We start from the raw sequence: 21432 nt of genomic DNA on the forward strand, positions 1-21432 counted from the left end.
TCTAAGGAGTATGGAGGTTCTTAATTAATGATTGGAAAATCTTTGAGAAAGCACGACTCCTATATATTAATTACTTGATTGATTGAACTTGGTGGACATTCTTTCCGGCCTTAAAATAATAGAGGTGAATTTGAATAGAACATAGGCTTAAACAGAATTTGAAGGGCTTACGGCCAAATAAGGCGGAACTAACAAGTTAAGGCGATAAAAATATGAATCCTCTGTTCCAATTGTTCCTTTTAGAAAGGAATCAATAAAAAATAAAAAATATTTCAAGGTGATTCGAAGAAAAGACTACTAAAGTTTGTAGGGGAATATAGATAAGTACTTTTTCATCTTTAATTGAAGGTCTCACGTTGAAACGTTTTGGGTATGAAAATAAACGTTATATTTAGATATTTTATGTAAATCTGAATTAATCAAATCTCAAAATAAATACTAAACACAGAATGAAAACAGAATGGAGAAGAGCTAGAGACAAGGAAGGAATGAAAGTGGTCCATCTAGTTTTGCCGGTTTGGAATTTGAATGTCAAATATAGCGTGTTATTCCCCTTTAGTCCCCGCGTTTTTGGGACGGCCACTTTTTATTCATCAACATGCTATTGCGTATGACTTTTATAATTTCATATACATTTTTTAGAACAGCATGTAAAAAGTTCTCTTTTCCTTTTTTAGTTTCTTCTCATTTTTTTTCCAACTCGTGATGATTAAAATTGGGGTCACATAGTGGGGAATTACATGAGAAACCATACCCCTTGTCAAAAGTGGAGCAGTATTTCCACAATATACTATAGATACTTTCCCCTTTGGCATTTTTGGAGGCAGAAAGCAAATTGCATAGCTATATGAGTTGACAATTTAAAGAGCCAATTTGGCCTATTGCTTCTTTGTTGTTCCATAATTCTGAATATTCTTTTTTCGCTGGACTTCGTATCTTTTTGCGCTTTTGATCGGTTTGAGCTAGTTAGGTACTTGGGTTGACCAATCAATGTGTAGTTCCAGATCCGTTTCGTTGGACAGGATACTTTATTTGATAGAATGACCTTTTCTGACTAGAAATTGCAATTCATGATTCAAGTACATTATGAGAATAAAGAGTGTGTTTTGACATTTCCTAAGGAATATAATATTTTATTTTTCATAAATCAGTTTACGTATAGTTAATCAACTTGGGAAAAGGAGAACTCAAAAAGGTAATAATGGTTAGCTAGGAAGCCATTAGACTCGAGTTTGTAATGTTGCGGTTCAAGTACCACCAAATTGTTACCGTAATTAATGACAGCTCCCCCTAACATTTTGTGTGTTTTGGTAGGCTGGATGTCATCTTGTATGAAAAATATTTGTTCGAGAAAATTCTTTTCATGAAAAATATGTTCTTCAAAGATGTTTTCCGAGATTGGTGAATAGAAAATAATTTTAATATATATTAAAAATTAATAATATAAAATAAATAATGTGAAATCAAAAGTTAAAATAATTATAAGAAAAATGACTTTATCGTCCATAAGTGAGAAATGTCATTTTCTCCATATTAATGAAAAATACTTTTCTTCGAAAACATTTTAAGACAACGAAATACTTGATAATGTCGTTCTCATAAAAAATATTTTTTTTCAAACATAAAAGTCTTAATTTTTTAAAACGATAACTGATTATACACACAGTGACACAATTACACAAAAATTATTGAGAAAGGAAATTATTCGCAAAAAACAAGAAAGGAAAACATGTAATTTTTCAATAATTTCCTTGAGATTTTAGAATTAATTCATTGACTATGTGAAATCTTACTCGAATATATGAAACATGATCATCTCGTGAGAATTGGTTAATTAAACGGAGCATCTACTCGATTACCAATAATGGGAGATTAACCACTCTCGTGATTAGATCTTTCCTTTCTTCAATCATAAGCTCTTTAAGACATATATAGTTGTGGAAAGAAGGAACAATATCCTGAAATAGTCCGGATAAAAGATCAAAACATAAATTTTTGTGAGTTATCCCTTTTTGGAAAGTTACTTATATAGTGAATGGTCGTTTTTTTTTTTTTTTAAATTTTCTAATGATGATTTTTAAGCTGTGGTTTAAAGATATTTTTTTTTTTTTTTAGCAAACTGAACATTTTATAAGATAATTAAACAACAACTTATAGTTTTATAAACGTTGGATAACAGTTTAATGCTCTTTCAATTCTCATAGTTATATTTGCACAACGTTAATAATGGAACAAAACATTTTTTTGCACGGATTGCCCTTCTTTTGGGGTTTTTAAATTTTACCCTCATATATTTGTGCCTTTAAATTATGCCCCTCATATTCTTTTCGGGTCTTTAATTTTTTTTAACTCGAGCATTTAAAACTCGAGATTCACTCAAGCATAAATTAAAAAAAAATCGCGAGGTTCCGAGTTCGAACCCCCGCACTTCAAGATACATAAATTTTTTTTAAAAAATTGCAAGCAAATAAATTTATGGGTCGCGTAGCATATGGCTTCTTGGATTACCAAATTTATGCTGCACCGATACCTACGCCTTATGGGCGACTTGGATAAGATGTCGGGCCGTAAAGATAACTTTGGTAATTCCTTAACAAGTTTACGCCATGGGGCATACTTTTAACGGGCAAACTTTTATAGCGGACTGCAAGATAATTGTAAAAGAATTAAAGTTATCTTGGGACCGTGATACTTATGCTAAGTTCGCCCATAAGGCATAAGTATATGCGGGTCCGCATAACTTTCGGTAATTCCTTCAAGCGTATGCCGAAAGGGGGCATAGCGAAATTTAAACTCGCTTGCGAATTTTTTTTTAAAATTTTGACCGTTTGTGGGGATTCGAACTCGAAACCCATAGGTTTTAAATTGGTTAATAAGTAAAATTTAAAGATTTCAAATACGAGCTATGTAAAATTTAAAGATTCTGCGAATTGCCCTAAATCTAAATGATGATCTAAAAGGAACATTTGCGTAAATCAGCCAGAACAAAATGATGTAAAGCCCATTGGCTGATAATTGATAGGATGCCGCCAATGTAATAAATTCAAAGAGAGAATTTTTTGCGTGGGTTGTCCTTCATACGGAATGGTCTTTAACTTTTTCCCCTCAAATCGCTGGTCTTTAATTTTTGCTCCTGCTTAATAAAAATTTGTGGGCTAAAGCATCCTTATTTGCTAGTCTACAAAATCAGAGATTTTGGGTTCAATTTCTAGCAGAGTCGAAAAAAATTACCTTTTCGAGCAAAGTTACATAATAATTTTACCTTGTTCGGCATAAGTTCTGTAGTGATAAAGTTATTTGTCATAAGTTTTGTAGCGATGAAGTTATCTGCCATAAGTTGTGTAGTAAAGAATTCGCTCGGCATAAGTTTATGAAAACATTGCCTTGTCCGGCATAAATTCTATAGAAATGAAACTATGCCGGATAACTTAATTCCTATAAAACTTATCGTTTGGACAAGGCAATGAAACTTTGCCTTGCGGAATTAGGTCATAGATAAGGTGGCCGATTTTTTTTTTTCAATGTCAGAGTTATTTTCAATCACTTTAGAAAAAAATTAAAGACCAGCAATTTGAGGGACACAAATGAAAGACCACCCCAAGATAGGGCCATTCGTGTGAATTTCCCAAAAAAGGACACATAACCATTGGACCAGTGGAGCAACTGGCACGATTGTCCTTATTTTGCGGTGGTCTTTAATTTTTGGCCTCAAATCACTGGTCTTTAGTTTTTGCTCTTTATCACTTTAAGTAGTAAAAAAGTGGCCAAAAATATCTTTAAGATTCTGGGTTCGAACTCCAGTAGAGTAAAAAAAAAAATCACAAGGCAAGATTTCATAGCAAATCATGTCTATTCAAGCAAAAGTTATGCCTTAAGACATAGTTTCTATGTAAAATATGCCTTGTCCAGCATAATTTTGTAGAAATTAAGTTATACTACAAAATTACGCAGGAAAAGGAACTGCATAGAAACTATGCCTTAAGACATAACTTTTTCCCGAATACGCATAGTTTGCTATAAAATTTTGCTTTGCAATTTTTTTTTTTTCTTATCTCTGCTGGTTCGAACCCGAACCTCTGATTTCATAAACTAGCGAATAAGATTACTTTGAACCACAAATTTTGATTAAAACAAAAATTAACCAACCTTGAGGGCCAAAAAATTAAAGACCCGTCCATATAAAGGACAATCCGCGCAATTTTTTGGACCCAGTGTAGCAACTCGGCCCAAGATGACGGAATTGGCGGGCTATTAAAATACCCGAATCTGAAATGAGAGTCCAGGTTTCACTTAACTGTCATTCTTTGGACAAAACTAACTCGAATGTTTCGATTTTGTTATTCAATTTAGGATTTGGATGCATCAATTCTGTGGTTTTGGGAGCAGCATACAGAACCAGAGAGACGAGTTCTAGCTTTCAAACATGGTAAACTGACCCTTTCAGATTTTCTATTTATATTTTTTTCAGTGATTGTCGAAATTGCAACTTTGCAAAAGTAGTTTGTTTCCATGTCTCAGTGATTTAGTTTATAATCCCTGTTGATATCTGCTTCTCATCTAAATGCATTGTTTCATTTCATTAATTTTTTCTGATCGGTGTTCGCCTTTAGTTATTTTGCTAACTAAATAATTTTGAACCTGTTGAATACAGAAATAGGTTAAATGCATATTGAAGTCAGAACAATTTTTATTAGTAGAAAATGAGATTCTCTAGTGTTAGGGAACTAATTTGTCCAATAAGGCATTGGAATGAAAGATTATGTTAAGATGTAATTGTTGTTGTAGTAACCAGTTTTAATCAACTTTTTGTTATATTTTTCTTTTTAATGAGCGAAAAATGCTTGAGTGCCTAAAATTAGAAAAGTAACACTACATTGTTCTGGTTCAGAGTATTTTAATTTTAATGTACCTGATATAATTGCCTTTGATTACTAGTATAGTATATACAAAGATTTTTGACCCTTTATATACGAAGCACGGAAGCAAGAGTATCTTGTTAAGAAGAGAAAGTGCTAATCTGTTGCTAATATATAGAGAGTGTAGATTCCATGCATCATTTGAAGTTGCAGGTTTGTGCTAGTTTCCGCTTAGGTAGTGACATTTTTTACCTTTACATTGGCATTGCTGCTTTGCAAATTATATTGCTAAAGAAATATATATGGCCCAACTGGATTGTTCTATGATTTGTTACAAACCATGAACATCCATCCATGCTTGGATCTACCGGACTTAAAAGTGTTTCAGAGCATTTGCAGTTATAGGTGCTGGAGTCGTTGGGCTCCTTAACTTTGCAACCATTGCTTATTCAGATGAGCCCGAAGAAGATCCAGTTATCCATGCCTCACAAAGGTATTTTCAGTTTTTATGACCATGTTTCCTATGTAAATTGTGTGCTGCGATGTGGTAATTCTTGTTTGAGACTTCTACTGTGACATTCAATTTTTATTAACTGAGATCTGGTTGAGCTAGTTCTTCAGCAATCGGTTCCTGAAATGAAAATAATGGGGTCTTTGAGCCCGTTTGGCTTAGCTTATAAGTTGCTAAAAACAACTTATAAGCTGTTTTCAGCATTTTTGAGTGTTTGGCTGGCCAGCTTATAAGCCATTTTGTGCTTAAAATAAGCCCAAAAAAATAAGTTAGCCTGTTTGGATAAGTTGCTTAAAAAAAGCCCATCCAAACAGGTTCTTTGTCTTTCAACAGTATTTCCCATAGACCAATATATTTGCACAAACTAAGTTTAGTTACTCTGCATAGTGCTTTAACCTTTTCCAGTCAGTCTATAGAAGAAACATTAATCTCTTGTTATAAGTTAAATGGAGCTTTGTAAGTGTGACAGTATGTCTTAAGGTCACCAAGCTTGTGGATCTCGATGTCACTAATTTCTTATTACTATCTCTTTGGTGTAGCATACATTGAGGAATTGAGGAAGAAACAAAGGGCCATGGAGGCGGAAATTGAGGTGGTCGATGAGCCTAGTGATGAAGGTTAGATGTTCACGACCCGGAAAACTGAGTGATTGATTTTCACAGCTTTATGCTAATGAAGCAGCTTCTGGCTTTGATTATGGATGTACTCATCCTCATAATCTAGGTCTTATCACTAAGGTAATCCTTACAAACTTTGGCAAAATCCGTCATGCCTGACTTTTTTTGACCTTTTCGGGCTCGACATAATGGTAAAAACTGTGTTTTCGCTCTTCCTGACTAGCTATGCACGATTTTGCAGTACTTTCTGCCTCTCAGACTGTTTCTGGTTTTTGGTGTTCTTCATTTCTAGAGAATAGGGGAAGCAGTACATAGGAAAAGAGATGATATTAGTAAGAGGGGTAATTGTTCTATTAGTACATAGAAAAAATAAAAGAAGACCTTAAATTTCCCTCTCTTAGTGAATTTTGGACCACAGCGAGTGAGTTTCAGTTTCAGATGACTGAACAAATCAATAAGAAAAGAAATTGGAATTAAATTGCATTGTCGGATAAGATAATCAGAGATTATCAGACTAGAATAGCAATTTAGAATGGATAAGAGTAGAGAAAAATGTGTGTGCTCCTAGCTTAGTTTCTTAACCATACCTTGTTAAGTATGCCTGGCACTGATTTGTTTAGATTTATCTCTTCTTTGGAATCTAATACAGAGTTTGGATTACCTATTTATCAAAAAGTAAAGAAGATATAGTTTGGATTCATCTAATTAAAATTTGACAGCAAATGAGTGTATTCATGAAGGTAATTTTATTTGATTTCTTGAAATTCAGTAGGTACATGTAAGATATGACACCGAAGACTAAATGATTTAAACCCTCTAATTGCTTTTGCAATATAGAAAAAGGATCGTCTCTGCTATTGTAACATTGCATGGAACAGTAACTCATTCCCTCGCATAAGCAAATGCTGTAATAAGAAAGAAAAGGAGACGCAACTTTAAGTAATAACTTTATATTACTACCAAGTAAATGATCTATGTAATTTATGGATGGCGAACTCCGACTAATCTCACATCATCAACCACAGGACCACACAAGGAGCCAGAGTGATCATTCTTCATGTGGTAGTATGTGCTCAAGAACCTGACCCTGGTGCGCTCTGAAACTGCTTTGAACCGAAGCTTGGCCCGTTTGAATCCGCCATTACCTGTGGATTCATAGGGGACTCTCAAAGTGATCTGTCCGGCAAATGCCTCTATAAGCATAGACCCTTGGCAGGAATTGCTGGCATCTCCTACCGAAAACATGAGGTCATAAACTTTTCCTTTCTGAGTCCTCACTACTTGTGCTATTGCGCTTTCTCTTCCAGCCACAAGCTCGATGGCGCGCTTGCCCTCTGGCACGGTGAAGTGTTCAGCATCAACGTATTTTACTGCCTTGAGTGATTCGATAATCCATCCGGGCAAAGGTGAGTGATCATCCTCAATGTTTGGTGGAATTAGAACACCCCAGCTTGTGTTGGGGAAGATATATGGACCCTCTTCAAAGTTTCCGTTCTTCAACATGTTGCCTGCTTTTCATTTTATGCATCAGAATTTGAACTTTACTAACTTTTAGACACACATAGTATAAAAGTTTCACGCTGCCAACTTAAATGCACATGGACAAGAGAGAGGAAGTTTACCTTTTAGTCTATGTGGGTTTTTTAAAGCCTTGAGAGCGATGAAATCAATGAGTGGGCCACAAGCTGGGTCCTTCTCAATTGCTGGATTGTGTAACGTGATTTCAATTTCACTAGCTTGGGCCAAGAAACCCCACGAATAGGAGTCCCAACCATCACTACTATACATTGTCTGCATAGGGAGCATTCCCCAGTCATTAGGCTCAGTACTAGGCGACACCGACACATTGAGTTTCTCTTCTTGAGCACAGGTCCTAGCAAAGTTGAAAGATAGAGAGTAGAAAGTTCCCTTAGTCACATTCACGACTCTGGTCTTGATGGATGCGTCTTCCCCCAGCCTAACAGCAAAAGCTCCTTCGGGCACTGGAAGCAGCATGTCACCTTGTGTTTGGCCTGCTTTAATGTATTCTACATAGCCTGATAATTCCCAGTGGGGTATTGCGTGAGGGTCTGTCACTTTTGTGCCCTTCAATTGTGATGGTTTTGGACCTTGCTCGAAGTTGCCATTAGGCAATAATCCTGATCAACCATCAGGTAGAAAAGTTACATATATAACCAGGCTATAGTAAATAGTATAACTAATATACCTGACAATATTAATATTTTTATGCTATCAGGTTACTGAAAGCCAATTACAGTATGGTAAATGACCTATTATAGCAGGTAAAGCTACACCAATATGTAAAAAAAGCTATGCTATCAATGAATATAAGTTAAAATTCTATAATCTAATATTCTTTAACCGTGGACCTTGCTTGAACTTGAAGGGGGATCTAAGTTAGTGAAATAGAATATGAAATCATAAGCTCCCAAGCAATTGTACTCATGCTCTGAGCCTCTGATTAACCGCATACCTGTTGAAGCATGAGTCAGCTATGTAATAAGACAATTTATTTTAAGTTACATTAAACCAGATGGAATGTCACGATTGTTGCCATCAGTTCATCACATGTTTGTATGTCAGTAGTCACGTGAACAAAGTAAGACCATTGCACTAGGTTCTTTTGTTTTTCTCTTTTCCGTGTGCCTTAACTTCATGTAACGTGGCTTGCATGAGGAACAAGCCAACATTAGTAAGCTTACCAGCTACGTTTTCCGGTTTAGGGCACTAACTATCAATTATTTTATTAGAAGAAACCAGATGTGGGGTAGTAAATATGATGTGACAACTTGGTGCCGGGAGATCGGTGGCAACTGGCAAGGCTGGATCTTGCAATTAAATATAAGAGGTGACACGTGGTAAAAATCAATAGGGTAATAACGAAACTGGATGAAATGGGTAATTACACATACAGGATATCATTGAGGATATTGTTGAGTAAGAGTTATACTTTATGGAAATTGAATTGATTGTCCTACTTATATGTTTTAAAAAAATGGAGATGTATATGTAGTTCTAAAAAATGTTTATTAGTGGGACAAAGACTGATTACCTTGATGTCCTTGAAATTGATTGACACCATATGAACCAAGATTAAAACCTTAAAGAAAATCAAGTCAGTCGTTTTCGGTGGGGCTGGAAACTGTTATATGATTCAGCCCCTTGTCTGAAAATAAGACAAGGGTTCACGAAAATTCAGTAATTTTTATTTGTCACGTAAATGTATTAAAATTCACTGAATCTTTATAAATATTTGATTGTGAATTTTGTTATTATTGTAAAGTTAATTTAAAATTATTGTAGGAATTCATAAATTTCAAAATTTTGAATACTGTAGTAGTAACTAGTTATTCAGCGATACACTATATTATTCCGACTCCCAAGCAGTTATAGCCCAATCGCCATAAAGATTCATGTGCAAAACGCAGAAACTTGTGCATGAAAATAATCTCCAAAATCTTTGTTTGAAGAAACAACCACTGCATCTATCTTGCTAGCATTAATTGCCTTCTAGCTAAGTAGTAACTTGTACGTAGGACGGTCCATGAGTATTTAATCTCCTGAACTCACCACTCACCACCAATCCCAGCAGATGGGAATAAAGTTTGACATCCCAGTGATTTTCATAGTATTCTTTTATTTTTTATTTTTTTCAATATTCTTGCCTCTTTATATGTGTGTTTATCTGTTTGCGATATTCAATCATAGATCTTCTAGGAAACATATCTAAAATGAAGAAGAAAGCAAAGTTTAGATATGTCTCTGCTTTTTACAGTAAATCATAACAAGGAGTTGGATTCAGATATTCGATAAATTTCTCTGAATGAATGGTTTAAGGTTTTTTCTTCTATATACTACATGACTAATCATTGCCATAGAACCTAGATCATACCTAAATTCTGGTAGAAATAAATTAAATCTCCGAAGTCCAAACAAACAAAAACCAAGTAAATGCAGAATTACAAGCAAGGGATAAGGAGTCAAACTTGCATGTCACAATACGTTAGAACATCGTGTTCGTGGCCGAGGCAGAAATTTATTAGGATATTCAAAACAAAAACAAAAGAAAAAAGAATATCACACGTGAGAATTAAACTTGTGACAAAGTAATATTCGAACCCTTTCATCACCTCACTAAAATTTCCTCCTACGTTGAAGAATTCAACTGCTTTTATATGCATAGACACAATTTTTCAACGAAGGAGATTCAATTGAATCTCCCTCTTCCACCAAGCTCCGCCATTATTGACACATAACTTTTTTTAACTATCATGTAACTTAGCTTAAACTATTTATAAGAAGTAAGATTAGTTACTTGAGATGTAAGATCACAAGCAATGTACTAAAGTAAGTTAAATTACGCTACTGATATAAAAATTTATCTGTACTGTGGATGAATATAAGTTAAATCATATGCTAAATGAGTTATTACAAAAAACTGCATGCATATTTCTCAGTAGCGGAAATGAAAAAGAGAGAATGAAAAGAAACTCACCATCATCTACAGATAAAGCGACATTTATAGTGGCAAAGAGCAGCACTATATTCAATATTGCCGTATTCATTTTCATATATTGTGGAAGAAAGGGAGAAAAAGAGAGGGATATGTTGGACGAAAATTCACAACATTTCGATTGGCTTTTATGAAATTGTGTTAGTTAAATTGCCCCTTAGATTGGTGGAATTTACGGTTACTGCCACCAGCATGTTGCTCTTTCGTAGCTGGTCCAAGGAAGCAACAGGTTGCACGTGCACTTCCCATGCCGAGGAACAAAGACCAAAAAGAAATCAAAAACTATTTAAATAGAACTAATCAATATCCTTACTAATCGTAAAATGTCGGAATATATAATGTCTCGCTTCATTTATTTAAAGGGTTTTAAAGGTATTATGAAGGAATAAAGGTTTCTTTGTTTACTTAATGTTTTTTAAGTATAAGTTCTTTCATTTAAGCAGAATTTACCCAATAATCTTCAATTTAAGCTGAACGCAATCTAGGGAGATGATTTTGTGTTCAAGCATCTTGCACGTTTTGGTGGGTCAATGACAGCCATGATTTGATCTCATGCAGATGGAATATCTTGAATTAAGTGATATTATTGTTGCGTGCTCATTTTTTAATTTCCATCTTACCTTTAATTACCTAGTAATGTGGAATTAGAATCAAGGGAAGGTCTTATCTGATTCTCAGCCAGAGGGCAGCTGGCCTTGGCATTTTCATTCTCCTTTTGCATCTTTCAATATATAAATAAATAATTGTCATGCAATTGACACTAACCCTTAACGTACTGCGATTCATTCGTTGGGGTTTTCACGGCAAAAATGTATTCTACATTTACCCCTTTTTATCGTATTTTAATTGCAAATTTAGTTAGTTCGATAAAGTTTTGGCATCTTATGCTTCTTGTACTAGCGGGCTTGCGTTTAGTGGTGGGTTTAAGGGGATCAATTAATATTAGTTTTTCAAAAATTATATTGTATAATAGGTCAACTTTTTAATGTATATATACCATATGTTGAATCATTTTAAAAGGTGAAATATTTTGACTTCTTTTAGTGAAATTCTGGCCCCACCACTACATCCATTCTCTTTTTTGATTAATTTTTCTTTTCTCGGTCTGACCATGAGAATTAAGGAAATGGTCTCCTATATCTACTTACAACCCTTTGAATAAAATTATATAACCATACAGAAATCTCATAAACTTTATTTACATATCTTCTACAAAAAGAAATCATATAACTAAAATAACTGCTGCATTACACTGTAAATCTATTTTTCCAAAAGAACTTGATGCATATAACAAACGGATGCAAAGAAACTCAAGATGGCAGCCTACCTTGAGCACATGGTCTGTGGCAGGATAATATTTGTTTTGGTTCATTAATTAGGAAGGTAGTTACCAAGATCTCAAGCAGATGATGACGCAAATATCCTCGTAGATATACTGTATAATAATGACTTTAAAACACAAAACTGATCATACTATTAATCCTTTTTATATGACAGAGGTGGGATTGCAGTGGCAGTCTAATTCACATTCTACTTGGGTAACAGAAATTTAATTTCACCAAAGTTTTTCTTTTATTTTTGTCTTCCCATCATTCACGGTTTTATCCTCAATTTTAAAAATTAAATAATTGTACATAATTTACGCGTCAACCAGAGAACAAAGTAAGGAAAGTGAATAATGAATAAGAGAAATCGGGAATAGAAGACATTATATATTTCTTTCCAGCGTAGGAGATATTATATTCAAGATCTGATACTGAGACAAGCCATGTGCAGCCTCCGGATTGAATTTTGAGGATTATTTGAAGCGTATCTCCATTTTCATGTTACTCTTTAAATCCTGTTCCTATTTATTCAGTTGGCCAAAATGTCACCTTTAAAAATAGTTAGATAAATACCTTTTGCTTTTTATTTTTATTCGCAGACAAATTTATCATGAATTTTAATGAAAGAAACATAATTAGTGAGAATTGTTATAATTGTCTCTAATTTATTTGGGATTGAGGAGTAATTGTTGTGTTCCCGCATCAGGGGTGATAAATTTTTGGGTCTCCTTATGGGGTGTTACACAATTCTTACCTCGCATAAGCTAATTACTTTTTGTGTTGAGTTAGGTTCAAGGTTCATATCTTTTCATGCTATTAGAGTCAGATCCATCCAATTCATGATTTACTCGATATTGATTCTGATCTTATGTTATTCACGTTCCAAATTATGTCTAGCCCTGCGCATTGGAGGCGTGTTGAGGTCTTACATCTGTGGTTGATAGGTTATTTGGTGTCCTTATACGATCTTGAACAATCCTTATAACTTAACTTTTCGAATTGAGTTAGGTCCATTTTTTTTTTATTTTTTATTTTTTTAATCAGTAGTTCTTATTGTGTTTTCATAAACAAATTTAACTTATATTGAATGAAAAAATTCAAGGAGTGACTTCAAAAATAGGCCATTTATGCAACTCCGAATTATTATGGGAGAACAACCTTCCCCGGCACCCAGCGCCCCTACATCCGAGATTGTTAAAACATGATTAGCATCCAAGTGATTCCAAGCCTCTTTATTTAATTCTCCGATGTCTTCTCCTTAAGCTTGGCACTTTGTTTGCGGTGGGCAATTATACATGTGCAATTGATAATTAGACAAAGGAGTAAGGTGGCTCCATGCAACGTGTATAATGTAAGCAATTTTCCATCTTTAGTATGGTAGAACTTAGGAGTGTGTCATGTAGGGCATTTTGCAAGAAATTCAGAGATCAATCGTTGTTCTGTTTTGTCATTTGTGTATTCAAACAAAGAAGCACCCTTAAATTCGGACAATGTTGAAGTCAAGGCGCAGGAAACCCGTAACTACACGGACTAAAGAAGGTTGCCTCTAGGCTCTATGCGCGTCAAAAAGGCAAGGGCTTAAGAGGTAAATTCAGCTCTGGAAAATTTTTCTGACATTATAATTGATTTGAGGTTAAAACTTCGTAAAAATGACTTGCTTTGAGTTACTTTTCATCAGAATCGTCTTCAAATACATAGTTTAAAAACAAGAGTGTTATAAGGTAATTTCATCCATTCTAATTTATGCAAAATTATTACTTAAATATATTTCCTTTTATAGAACAATATCTTATTAAATGACGGTTTAAAAAACAATTAAACAAGTACTTTTGACCCTCCAGAAACTTTGCCAAACTTCAGGTCCGCCATGTGATCATATCCGGGCAATTTGCAGGATTGCCCTTCACTGGAGGTGGTCTTTAATTTTTGTCCCTCAAATTGGTCTTTATTTAATTTTTGCGCCTGCGCCTGCAATTCAACCTTAGGCGGTTTCGCAAAAGAATTGGGCCTTAAGGCAGAATTTGCAAGACTGTTCATGCAAAAATTTGAGAGGGAAAAATTAAAGACCACCCCAAATGAAGGACAATCCGCGTAAAAAAATGATCATATCCTATGCTCTGAGTTGACCCAAACTCCATCTTCGTTAGCAATTGAATTAGTACTTGGGCTTTTACCTGGTGTGGGAACTGGGAAGAGCAATTCGCACGAATGACCCTATCTTTGGGTGGTCTTCAATTTTGTCCCTCAAATTGTTGATCTTTAATTTTTGCCTTTCGGCACTTGAAGTAACAAAAAGTGGCCGAAATCACCTCTGATATTGAAAAAACAGAAAAAAAAATTTGGATCTATGACCTAATTTCGCAAGGCAAAGTTTCATTAAGTTATCCCAAGATAACTTCACTTCTACAGAACTTATCTTGGGACAAGACAAAGTTTTTATAAACTTATATCGAGTGAATTAGTTACTACACAACTTATGTTGGATGACTTCATTTCTACAGAACTATGCCGGACAAGGCATAATTTATATGCAACTTTGCCCAACAAGGCCTAGGCGAATAAGGATACTTTAGCCCACAAATTTTCATCAAATGAGAAATAGGAACAAATATTAAAAACCAGCGATTTGAGAGACAAAAATTAAAGACCAGTCCCAATGAAGAGAAATCCGCGCAAAAACTGAACTGGGAAGGACGTAATCAAAAAGCGGGCCAATATGTGATGTTTTGACAGAACGGGGCCCAGACTTCCCTTTAAGTTGGGCAATTCGCAGTGCGCCCTTCTTTTGTGGTGGTCTTTAAATTTTACCCCTCATATTTGTGGTCTTTAAATTTTTCCCCTCATATTTGTGGTCTTTAAGTTTTGATTTCGCTTGGAAAGGTGAGGTTCTGGGTTCGAATCCCCGCTCAGGCATAAAATAAAAAAATAATTTCGCGGGGGAGCGGGTGGGGGGCACGTATGTCGGATCGACATACGATCTTTGGAAAAACTAAGATTATGCCGATGGGGGCAGAATTTGCCTTGAGGCATATATTTTATTTTTTTTACTTTTCAAGGCAAACTTTTAGCTATGCCTTTAGGAAAAGTTCCGTCTTATGAAACATATTTTTAGTTATGTCTTAACTAAAAGTGTGCCCCATAAGACATAACTAAAAGTTCTGCCTTATGGGCATACTTTTGGTTATGCCTTAACTAAAAATCTGCCCCATAAGGCATAACTAAACTATGCCTTAAGGAAAAGTTTGCATTATTATAGGCAGACTTTTAGTTATCCCCTCGGCATAATTTTAGTTTTTTCCTTAAGGATTGTATGTCGGATCCGGCATACACACCTTCAAATACATTTGCCCTTGCGAATTAGTTATGCCCCGTCAGCTGATAATCTTAGTTTTTCCTTAAGGATTGTATGCCGGATCCGGCATACACACTCTCCAGCCCTGCCTTGCAAAATTATTTTTTTATTTTATGCCTGAGCGGGGTTCGAACCCAGAACCTCAGGTATTTACCCACCTTTCCAAGCGAAGGGTAAAACTTAAAGGTCACAAATATGAAGGGCAAAATTTAAAGACTACAAATATAAGGGCTAAAATTTAAAGACCACAAGAAGGGCAATCCGCGCAAAAAATTGTTTTAAGTTTGGATTCTGCGAAAGCCCAAAAAAGTCCAGGCCTACCAATCATGCAACCAAAACATACTGTCAACTGCAACACTAAGTTTGTAGTAGAATCTCAAAAACATGTTGGTATATAAAACGTTTACAAAGAGAACCGTAGATCAGATCAGGAAACAACAAATGCAAACTTTGAAATCTAGGCAGTAATTTTTTCGGTTTGGGCCACAAGATGTAACACAAAGTTCATCTCATGCTAGATCTATAATCTATAACATTATACACTGTACATCTATGGGCACATGCTACTAGTGATATATATACCACCCCAAACATAACAAAATTCTCTAGAATCTAGAACAACAGATATCTTCACATCTTTTTGCTCCGAATTTCCATTTGCTCCATAGTAGATGTGCAAGATTCAGTACCTGTTTCATCACTATATATTCACCTTGTGACTTGTCCCTAATTTATATACCATAAAAAGTGATCCAACTCTTTACTCAGATTCTATACTGTCCGCAGTTGGATAAACCTGCAAAATTTATGTAAATGTCATATTCACAATCATATTTTAAAATTACAGTTAAGACTTCTCTATGTATAACAACATCGTTTGCCTATATACTTTGGTTGCTATAGGAAAATATTGTTACAGAGAACATATAATATAACGTAACATGAAAAATCAGTTCAAAGAAACACTTGGTTTGTTGTTATAGAGAATGATTGTTGTAGAGAGGTCTGACTGTAGTTAGATTTCACTGACTTTATGTTGAGTTATGTTGTGATATTTATTTTAAAGGTACCTGTGGGCGCTTATCTTCGCTGAAGCTGACAGTCCTGACTTTCAACTCTCCTCTGCTGGTTGTAAGTTCATCCAAAATCTCAGCATCACATATCTCTGTTTTGCCTTCGTCAGTGCCAGGAATTATTACCTCACTTTCCTAATAACAGCAAGTATTTTGACGGTTCATAAGCTGATAGATCTTTTTAAGACATTAAAATCCAAAATTTAGCAGAATTGACACTTTTGAATTACCCTGAAAGAGAAGCTAAGCACACGTTGTGGAGCGCCAGCAATTTCCTCATACTCAGCTGCATCGAGTTCTTGCAAATGACGAGGGTGGAACAACTTGGGAAGCAAATGCTGCCTTATGCTTATGAGGAGAAATAATGGCAAGGGGAATAGAATGCCAGCTATGGGAATCCATGTGACTCCAAAGATCACAAGTAAATATACCAATTGGAAAACTGTGAAGATTGCGATGCATCTGAATGGTACTGATTCCATGAAAGATGCATGAAACCCTGCAAGGATCCTGCCATCATGATCACTCAGGTTAGTTGAGTAAGTCACATAATCTGTCATATTTAAAAAAATGGAGAGTGTGTGTTTTTATTTGTGATCAAAAGTTGTAACAGCCTATGAATCGCGGTTGAACTCAAAAGGAGGTTCATTGTCAAACTTTCCCTAGGCAAAATCCCTGGAAGGGAAAGCTAAGGTTACAAAAAGCAACTTCAGGAATTCAACTGTCAAGGAACCTTTTGGTTAAAGCTCTAGCGGACAAAACCGTGAGGCCCCAAATATTTGGTCCAGCGAATGATTATGCTTGGTTGTTGGGTTTGAGGCCATTACAACAACTTCCTTTTTATTTTGAAAGTACTGTAGTTAAAAAGAACAACTTTTTTTATCCGTGGTGTCTGGGCCAGACACCTCGACTAATTCCACGGGGTACCTGCTACCTCCGACCAACACAGGTACCAGGTTACTCTGTCCATCAAGGCCTGGACAAATGAGAAGAAATTACCTAGTGGTTTTGGCCTCCATTGGGATTTGAACCTGAGACCTCAAGGTTCTCAACCTATACCACTAGGCACCTCCCTTGGGTGCAAAAGAACAAGACTTGATAAATTTAGTTAATTACTTCAATGATCATACACCACAAATGAACTCACTTAAATCTCCTGCCAGGGGTGATGAAGAGAAGCAAGATTCTTTCCCATAGTTGATTTCCTGGCAAGCTGTCAATAGCCATGTAGGCGAAATATCCCCAAAGAACTGAGGTTGGTATCTTCTTTGTTATTGGCATAGCACCTACTGACGTTGCCACTAGTAGGGACTGCAATAGATTGCTCACTCTTTGTTCATTGACTCGAACGGGCAAGTAAGCATCAATATGCTTCTCAGGATCGAATATGCCATTTGCATTTTCAATTTCACGTTTCATTATTGCCTCTTTCAAGTGTTTCAACTCTGTAGCTACTTCATTCTGCAATAGGTGAGAAACATTGATGCTATAAAGCTCAAACTTAGTGAAACATTGATGCTATAAAGCTCAAACTTAGTGAAACATTGATGCTATAAAGCTCAAACTTAGTCTAATTACTACTAGTATTGGATACTAGTAGTATTTGAAAAGTGAACATGATCAAGAATTTGATCAATTGGCTCAGAGTTAGGCTTATCTAACTAAAACACAATAGTTCAATTCTGCAAATGCTAAAACAAACTGAGTAGATAAACTTACAACAGGTGAACTATCGATCTCTATGAATACAGCTTGCATGCTGCCATAGATTTCGGAGTTGCTAGCTTTTCGTTTGATACTCTCCTTCGCACTTTCAACCATCTTCTTCCGGATAAGCTAGTTTAGGAGCACATCAGTGTTTAAAATTCGATGTAGCAGCACTAGAGGCAACATAGTAAGTATCATAACAATCACAGACAAGCTAAATATATATATACCTGTTTCTTAAGAACAGCCAAACTTTTAGTATGCATAGGGGACTGTGGCAGGACGCCATTTGAAGGAGGCAATCCAATCAAACCACATAGCAAAGTCTGTGGCACGAAGTATCAACCCTTGTCATTAATCTTGATTATTGAAACATTGATATATACAAGTAGAAAAGTAGAAAAAATCGATACCATAAATCCCAAGAGCAAGATATCATAATGATAAGAAGAAGGATTCTTTAAGTTGAACTCTTTTTGTTGTGCCATCTGCGAAGCAACACTGTGGTCGAAGAAATATAGTCCGGCTATCATCACAGCTGGTATTATGGCAGCAAATATGTATGCTGGAGGAACCTTCCCCATATCCTGCAGTTGTTGTTATGTGTTAAAGTTTAACATTTCTCATTGATTAATCGAAGAGGGAACCTTTGAACAGTTTTTCAGACCTTAATTACAGTCCAGTGATATAAAGATGCCGATTCCCAAGGAAGGGGACTATAGAGCGTTCTAGGAACTCCGGATGGAACTTCACTTGGCACGATAAATGAGAGTACTGACCACATGAGAACCATTAAAGGAACTCCATAATCCGCGATGAAGCTTCTAATCCAGCCTGATTTAATTAGAGACATGTTACTTTGATGAAGTGACAACATATTGATACTATTCAAATGTTTGGATTACTAACCTGTGCCGTACCACCATGACCTTGCTTTTCTGCTCTTTAAGGCTGTGCAGAGAAGGCCAAAGGTGAATATGATTCCAAGTAGCCCATTTGTGTAAAGCCAACGGAATTGATATATCTCTGAACTTGGATCCTCAGCTTTAGGGATGCTAAACTCGCTCACTATTCCCTACAAAGTCAAAATACAAATGCTTTCTGATATACATATTGTATACACAAAATATACATATGTACATATGATATACATACACAAAATAAACATAAAATATACGGATAGGTTTTGTATTTTGGCTAGCACCCGTATACAGTTTCGGCGGACAGGCCAAAAATGAAAAAGCCCTAAAAAATTTCCTGTTTATGCAGTTAGAGTACCTTAATCGCCTCTTGAATGAAAAGCACCGAGATAAGCATGCCAAAAGTCTCCCCAGCAATCCTTGTAAATTTACTGATAATAGAGCAGGCATTGAATATTGCTAGAAGAAACAACATAAGAGCTATCCAGACACAAACCCTGCAAAAATTACATCATAGATATGAGAAATCATGAGATATTGTCTATCAAAAAACAACCTTACATGAAAATTGAACATAATTCTAACATACCATCCAGTCCAAGCTAAGTAAAGGGTCTGTCCCAAATCTTCTCTTCCTTTAGCAAACTTGTACAAGTAACTGTACATAATAATAGTAGGTTCTGCAACTCCTAGTATCATAAGAGGTTGCCCACCGAGTATAGAGTGAATGATACCACAAATTGCTGTAGAAGCTAAAGTTTCCACAGTACTCAGGCTCCCATCTAAAATGCAAATAGTTTATTGGAAAACTAATGATTAGAAACGCGTTTGATTGCCTTTGGAAAATTGCTCTCGTCAAAAATTTGAAATGTAAAAGAACCTGTATCTCTGCTCAACTGTTCTCCAAAAGCAATCACTGGAAGAGCAGATGCAAAAAACATGTAGGTAGTTGGAGCCAATATCCTGGCATACAGAAGTAGCAGTTAGATTAGAATCAAGAAACATATATAAATTAATCATTTACAAAAAACTGTTTAAAAACAACTAGAGAAAAATAATTACCCTATTCCGGATCTAATTCCAGCAATCCAATCCTGCTTGTAGCAAGATACTCGTCCTCGAATATCCTCTGCAATGCCTTTGAATGGAGTTCCAAGATGACACTTCATCTCTGGTGAACCACAAAAAATATAACGGAAAAATAAGTATTCATCAATCAAAATACAGAAAACATAGAATTTTAAAATTGTTACATACTAGTAGTTTTAGTGTTACTTTATCATGGGATTTCTTGACAGTATACATGGCATGTAATGTATCACTTACTAAATTCTAGTTCTGTATATGAATCAAAGATAGAACATGCATTAATATTTGTTATTTCTGTCCAAAATTTAAATTTGATGCATTCGACCTTTTTGCTCGAGCCAAATTTAAGTTCGATTGGTTCAGCATTTATGTTCTTACCACTATTAAGTCCATATTTCGTGGAAAAAATGTGCCTAGAAAAGGAAAATAGCAGAACAAGAAGAATAAATTCCAGTTCTATGCAGGATTCAAATACACTTGACACAACATGCATTCATCTTTTGTTCAAAGATTAAAGGTGTATTTAATATGGAGTTTTACAATTTTCCCATGTTTGGTTAGTCAAAAATTTTAGGAAAATATTTTCTCTAGGAAAACAGATTATTTTAAAATAAGGAAAATGACTTTCGTGGAACCAGGGAAAACAAGTTTAACAAGTGGCATTCTACGCTAATTGTCTCCCCACCCTCCAACACATCCTGCCCCCACCCACAAAAACCCCCCACTACACTTCCCCCACACCTTACCTCCCATGCCCATCCCCGTTGTTTTTGCCTAGATTATATACAACAAATGCTTTTTGGACAATATTTTCCACTTACGTACCAAATACAAAAAAAAAAATCACTTATTTTTTGTATCAAACACACCCCTAAGTGGACGAAATGATGAGTTGAAGCCATATGAAAGAACCGTTAGTTACCTGATATTTGTTTCACTTTACCAAGAAAAAGGCTTGAAATTATGAAGGGGAAGTTTTTCAAGAGACTTCTGTTTGTTACTCAAACAAAGGTTATCAGTGGCTTATAAGTAGTATTTTGCTCGTTTAGAGAACTAAGCTACTTATAGGAATAGACAGGAACTATTACTGGCTAGTAGGACCTTAAAACACCTTACCAAAACTTGTACTCTTGTGCCTGAGCTTATTTGGAACAGAAAATCTCTGAGACTCTGCGTCAATTGGCTAGCTGGCCACGTCTCTGAGAAGAAGACAATTAAATTAGTTTAAAACAAAAATAATATATTTTTTTCAACTAAAATAAAAATAATGCTATAGTGGTATAGAACTCAAAGGTCAGACGTGACGACCTGAGCTAATTATTTTAAGTTTTCTCACAGATTAAGATTATGTTATGTATTTTCTTTAATCTAATGCAATTGTTTGATAAAATTTGTAGGAAAAAATTTCACTGCCTAAGGACAAAAAATCTGCATAATCATGGCCATTGCATAACAAGCATAAGGCATTG

At 35.4% G+C, this 21432-nt stretch overlaps 2 protein-coding genes and 1 long non-coding RNA gene across 3 annotated transcripts; 1 reads left to right on the forward strand and 2 right to left on the reverse strand.

Moving 5' to 3' along the window:
• Nucleotides 1-5211: 5211 nt before the first annotated feature.
• Nucleotides 5212-7577, forward strand: LOC132044515 (uncharacterized). The gene is made up of 3 exons (XR_009412206.1): nucleotides 5212-5349; nucleotides 5907-6104; nucleotides 7010-7577. It is a non-coding gene; the product is annotated as an uncharacterized LOC132044515 (long non-coding RNA).
• Nucleotides 6714-10625, reverse strand: LOC132044514 (protein DUF642 L-GALACTONO-1,4-LACTONE-RESPONSIVE GENE 2-like). The gene is made up of 3 exons (XM_059435011.1): nucleotides 10480-10625; nucleotides 7607-8122; nucleotides 6714-7492 (listed from the first exon to the last, which is right to left on the reverse strand). Exons 1-3 carry the CDS (start codon nucleotides 10553-10555, stop codon nucleotides 6966-6968), a joined length of 1119 nt encoding a protein of 372 aa, XP_059290994.1. The 5' UTR covers nucleotides 10556-10625; the 3' UTR covers nucleotides 6714-6965.
• A 5042-nt stretch (nucleotides 10626-15667) lies between these two features.
• LOC132044516 (boron transporter 4-like) lies at nucleotides 15668-20984 on the reverse strand. The gene is made up of 14 exons (XM_059435012.1): nucleotides 20886-20984; nucleotides 19937-20045; nucleotides 19755-19837; nucleotides 19464-19656; nucleotides 19233-19371; nucleotides 18864-19029; nucleotides 18622-18788; nucleotides 18368-18541; nucleotides 18185-18280; nucleotides 17967-18083; nucleotides 17395-17708; nucleotides 16478-16757; nucleotides 16245-16382; nucleotides 15668-15970 (listed from the first exon to the last, which is right to left on the reverse strand). The coding sequence occupies exons 2-14, from the start codon at nucleotides 20041-20043 to the stop codon at nucleotides 15935-15937; spliced, it is 2010 nt and encodes a 669-aa protein (XP_059290995.1). The 5' UTR covers nucleotides 20044-20045; nucleotides 20886-20984; the 3' UTR covers nucleotides 15668-15934.
• Nucleotides 20985-21432: the final 448 nt, after the last annotated feature.

This window comes from Lycium ferocissimum, unplaced genomic scaffold (assembly GCF_029784015.1).
Source record: "Lycium ferocissimum isolate CSIRO_LF1 unplaced genomic scaffold, AGI_CSIRO_Lferr_CH_V1 ctg4697, whole genome shotgun sequence".
Classification (NCBI taxonomy): domain Eukaryota; kingdom Viridiplantae; phylum Streptophyta; class Magnoliopsida; order Solanales; family Solanaceae; genus Lycium; species Lycium ferocissimum.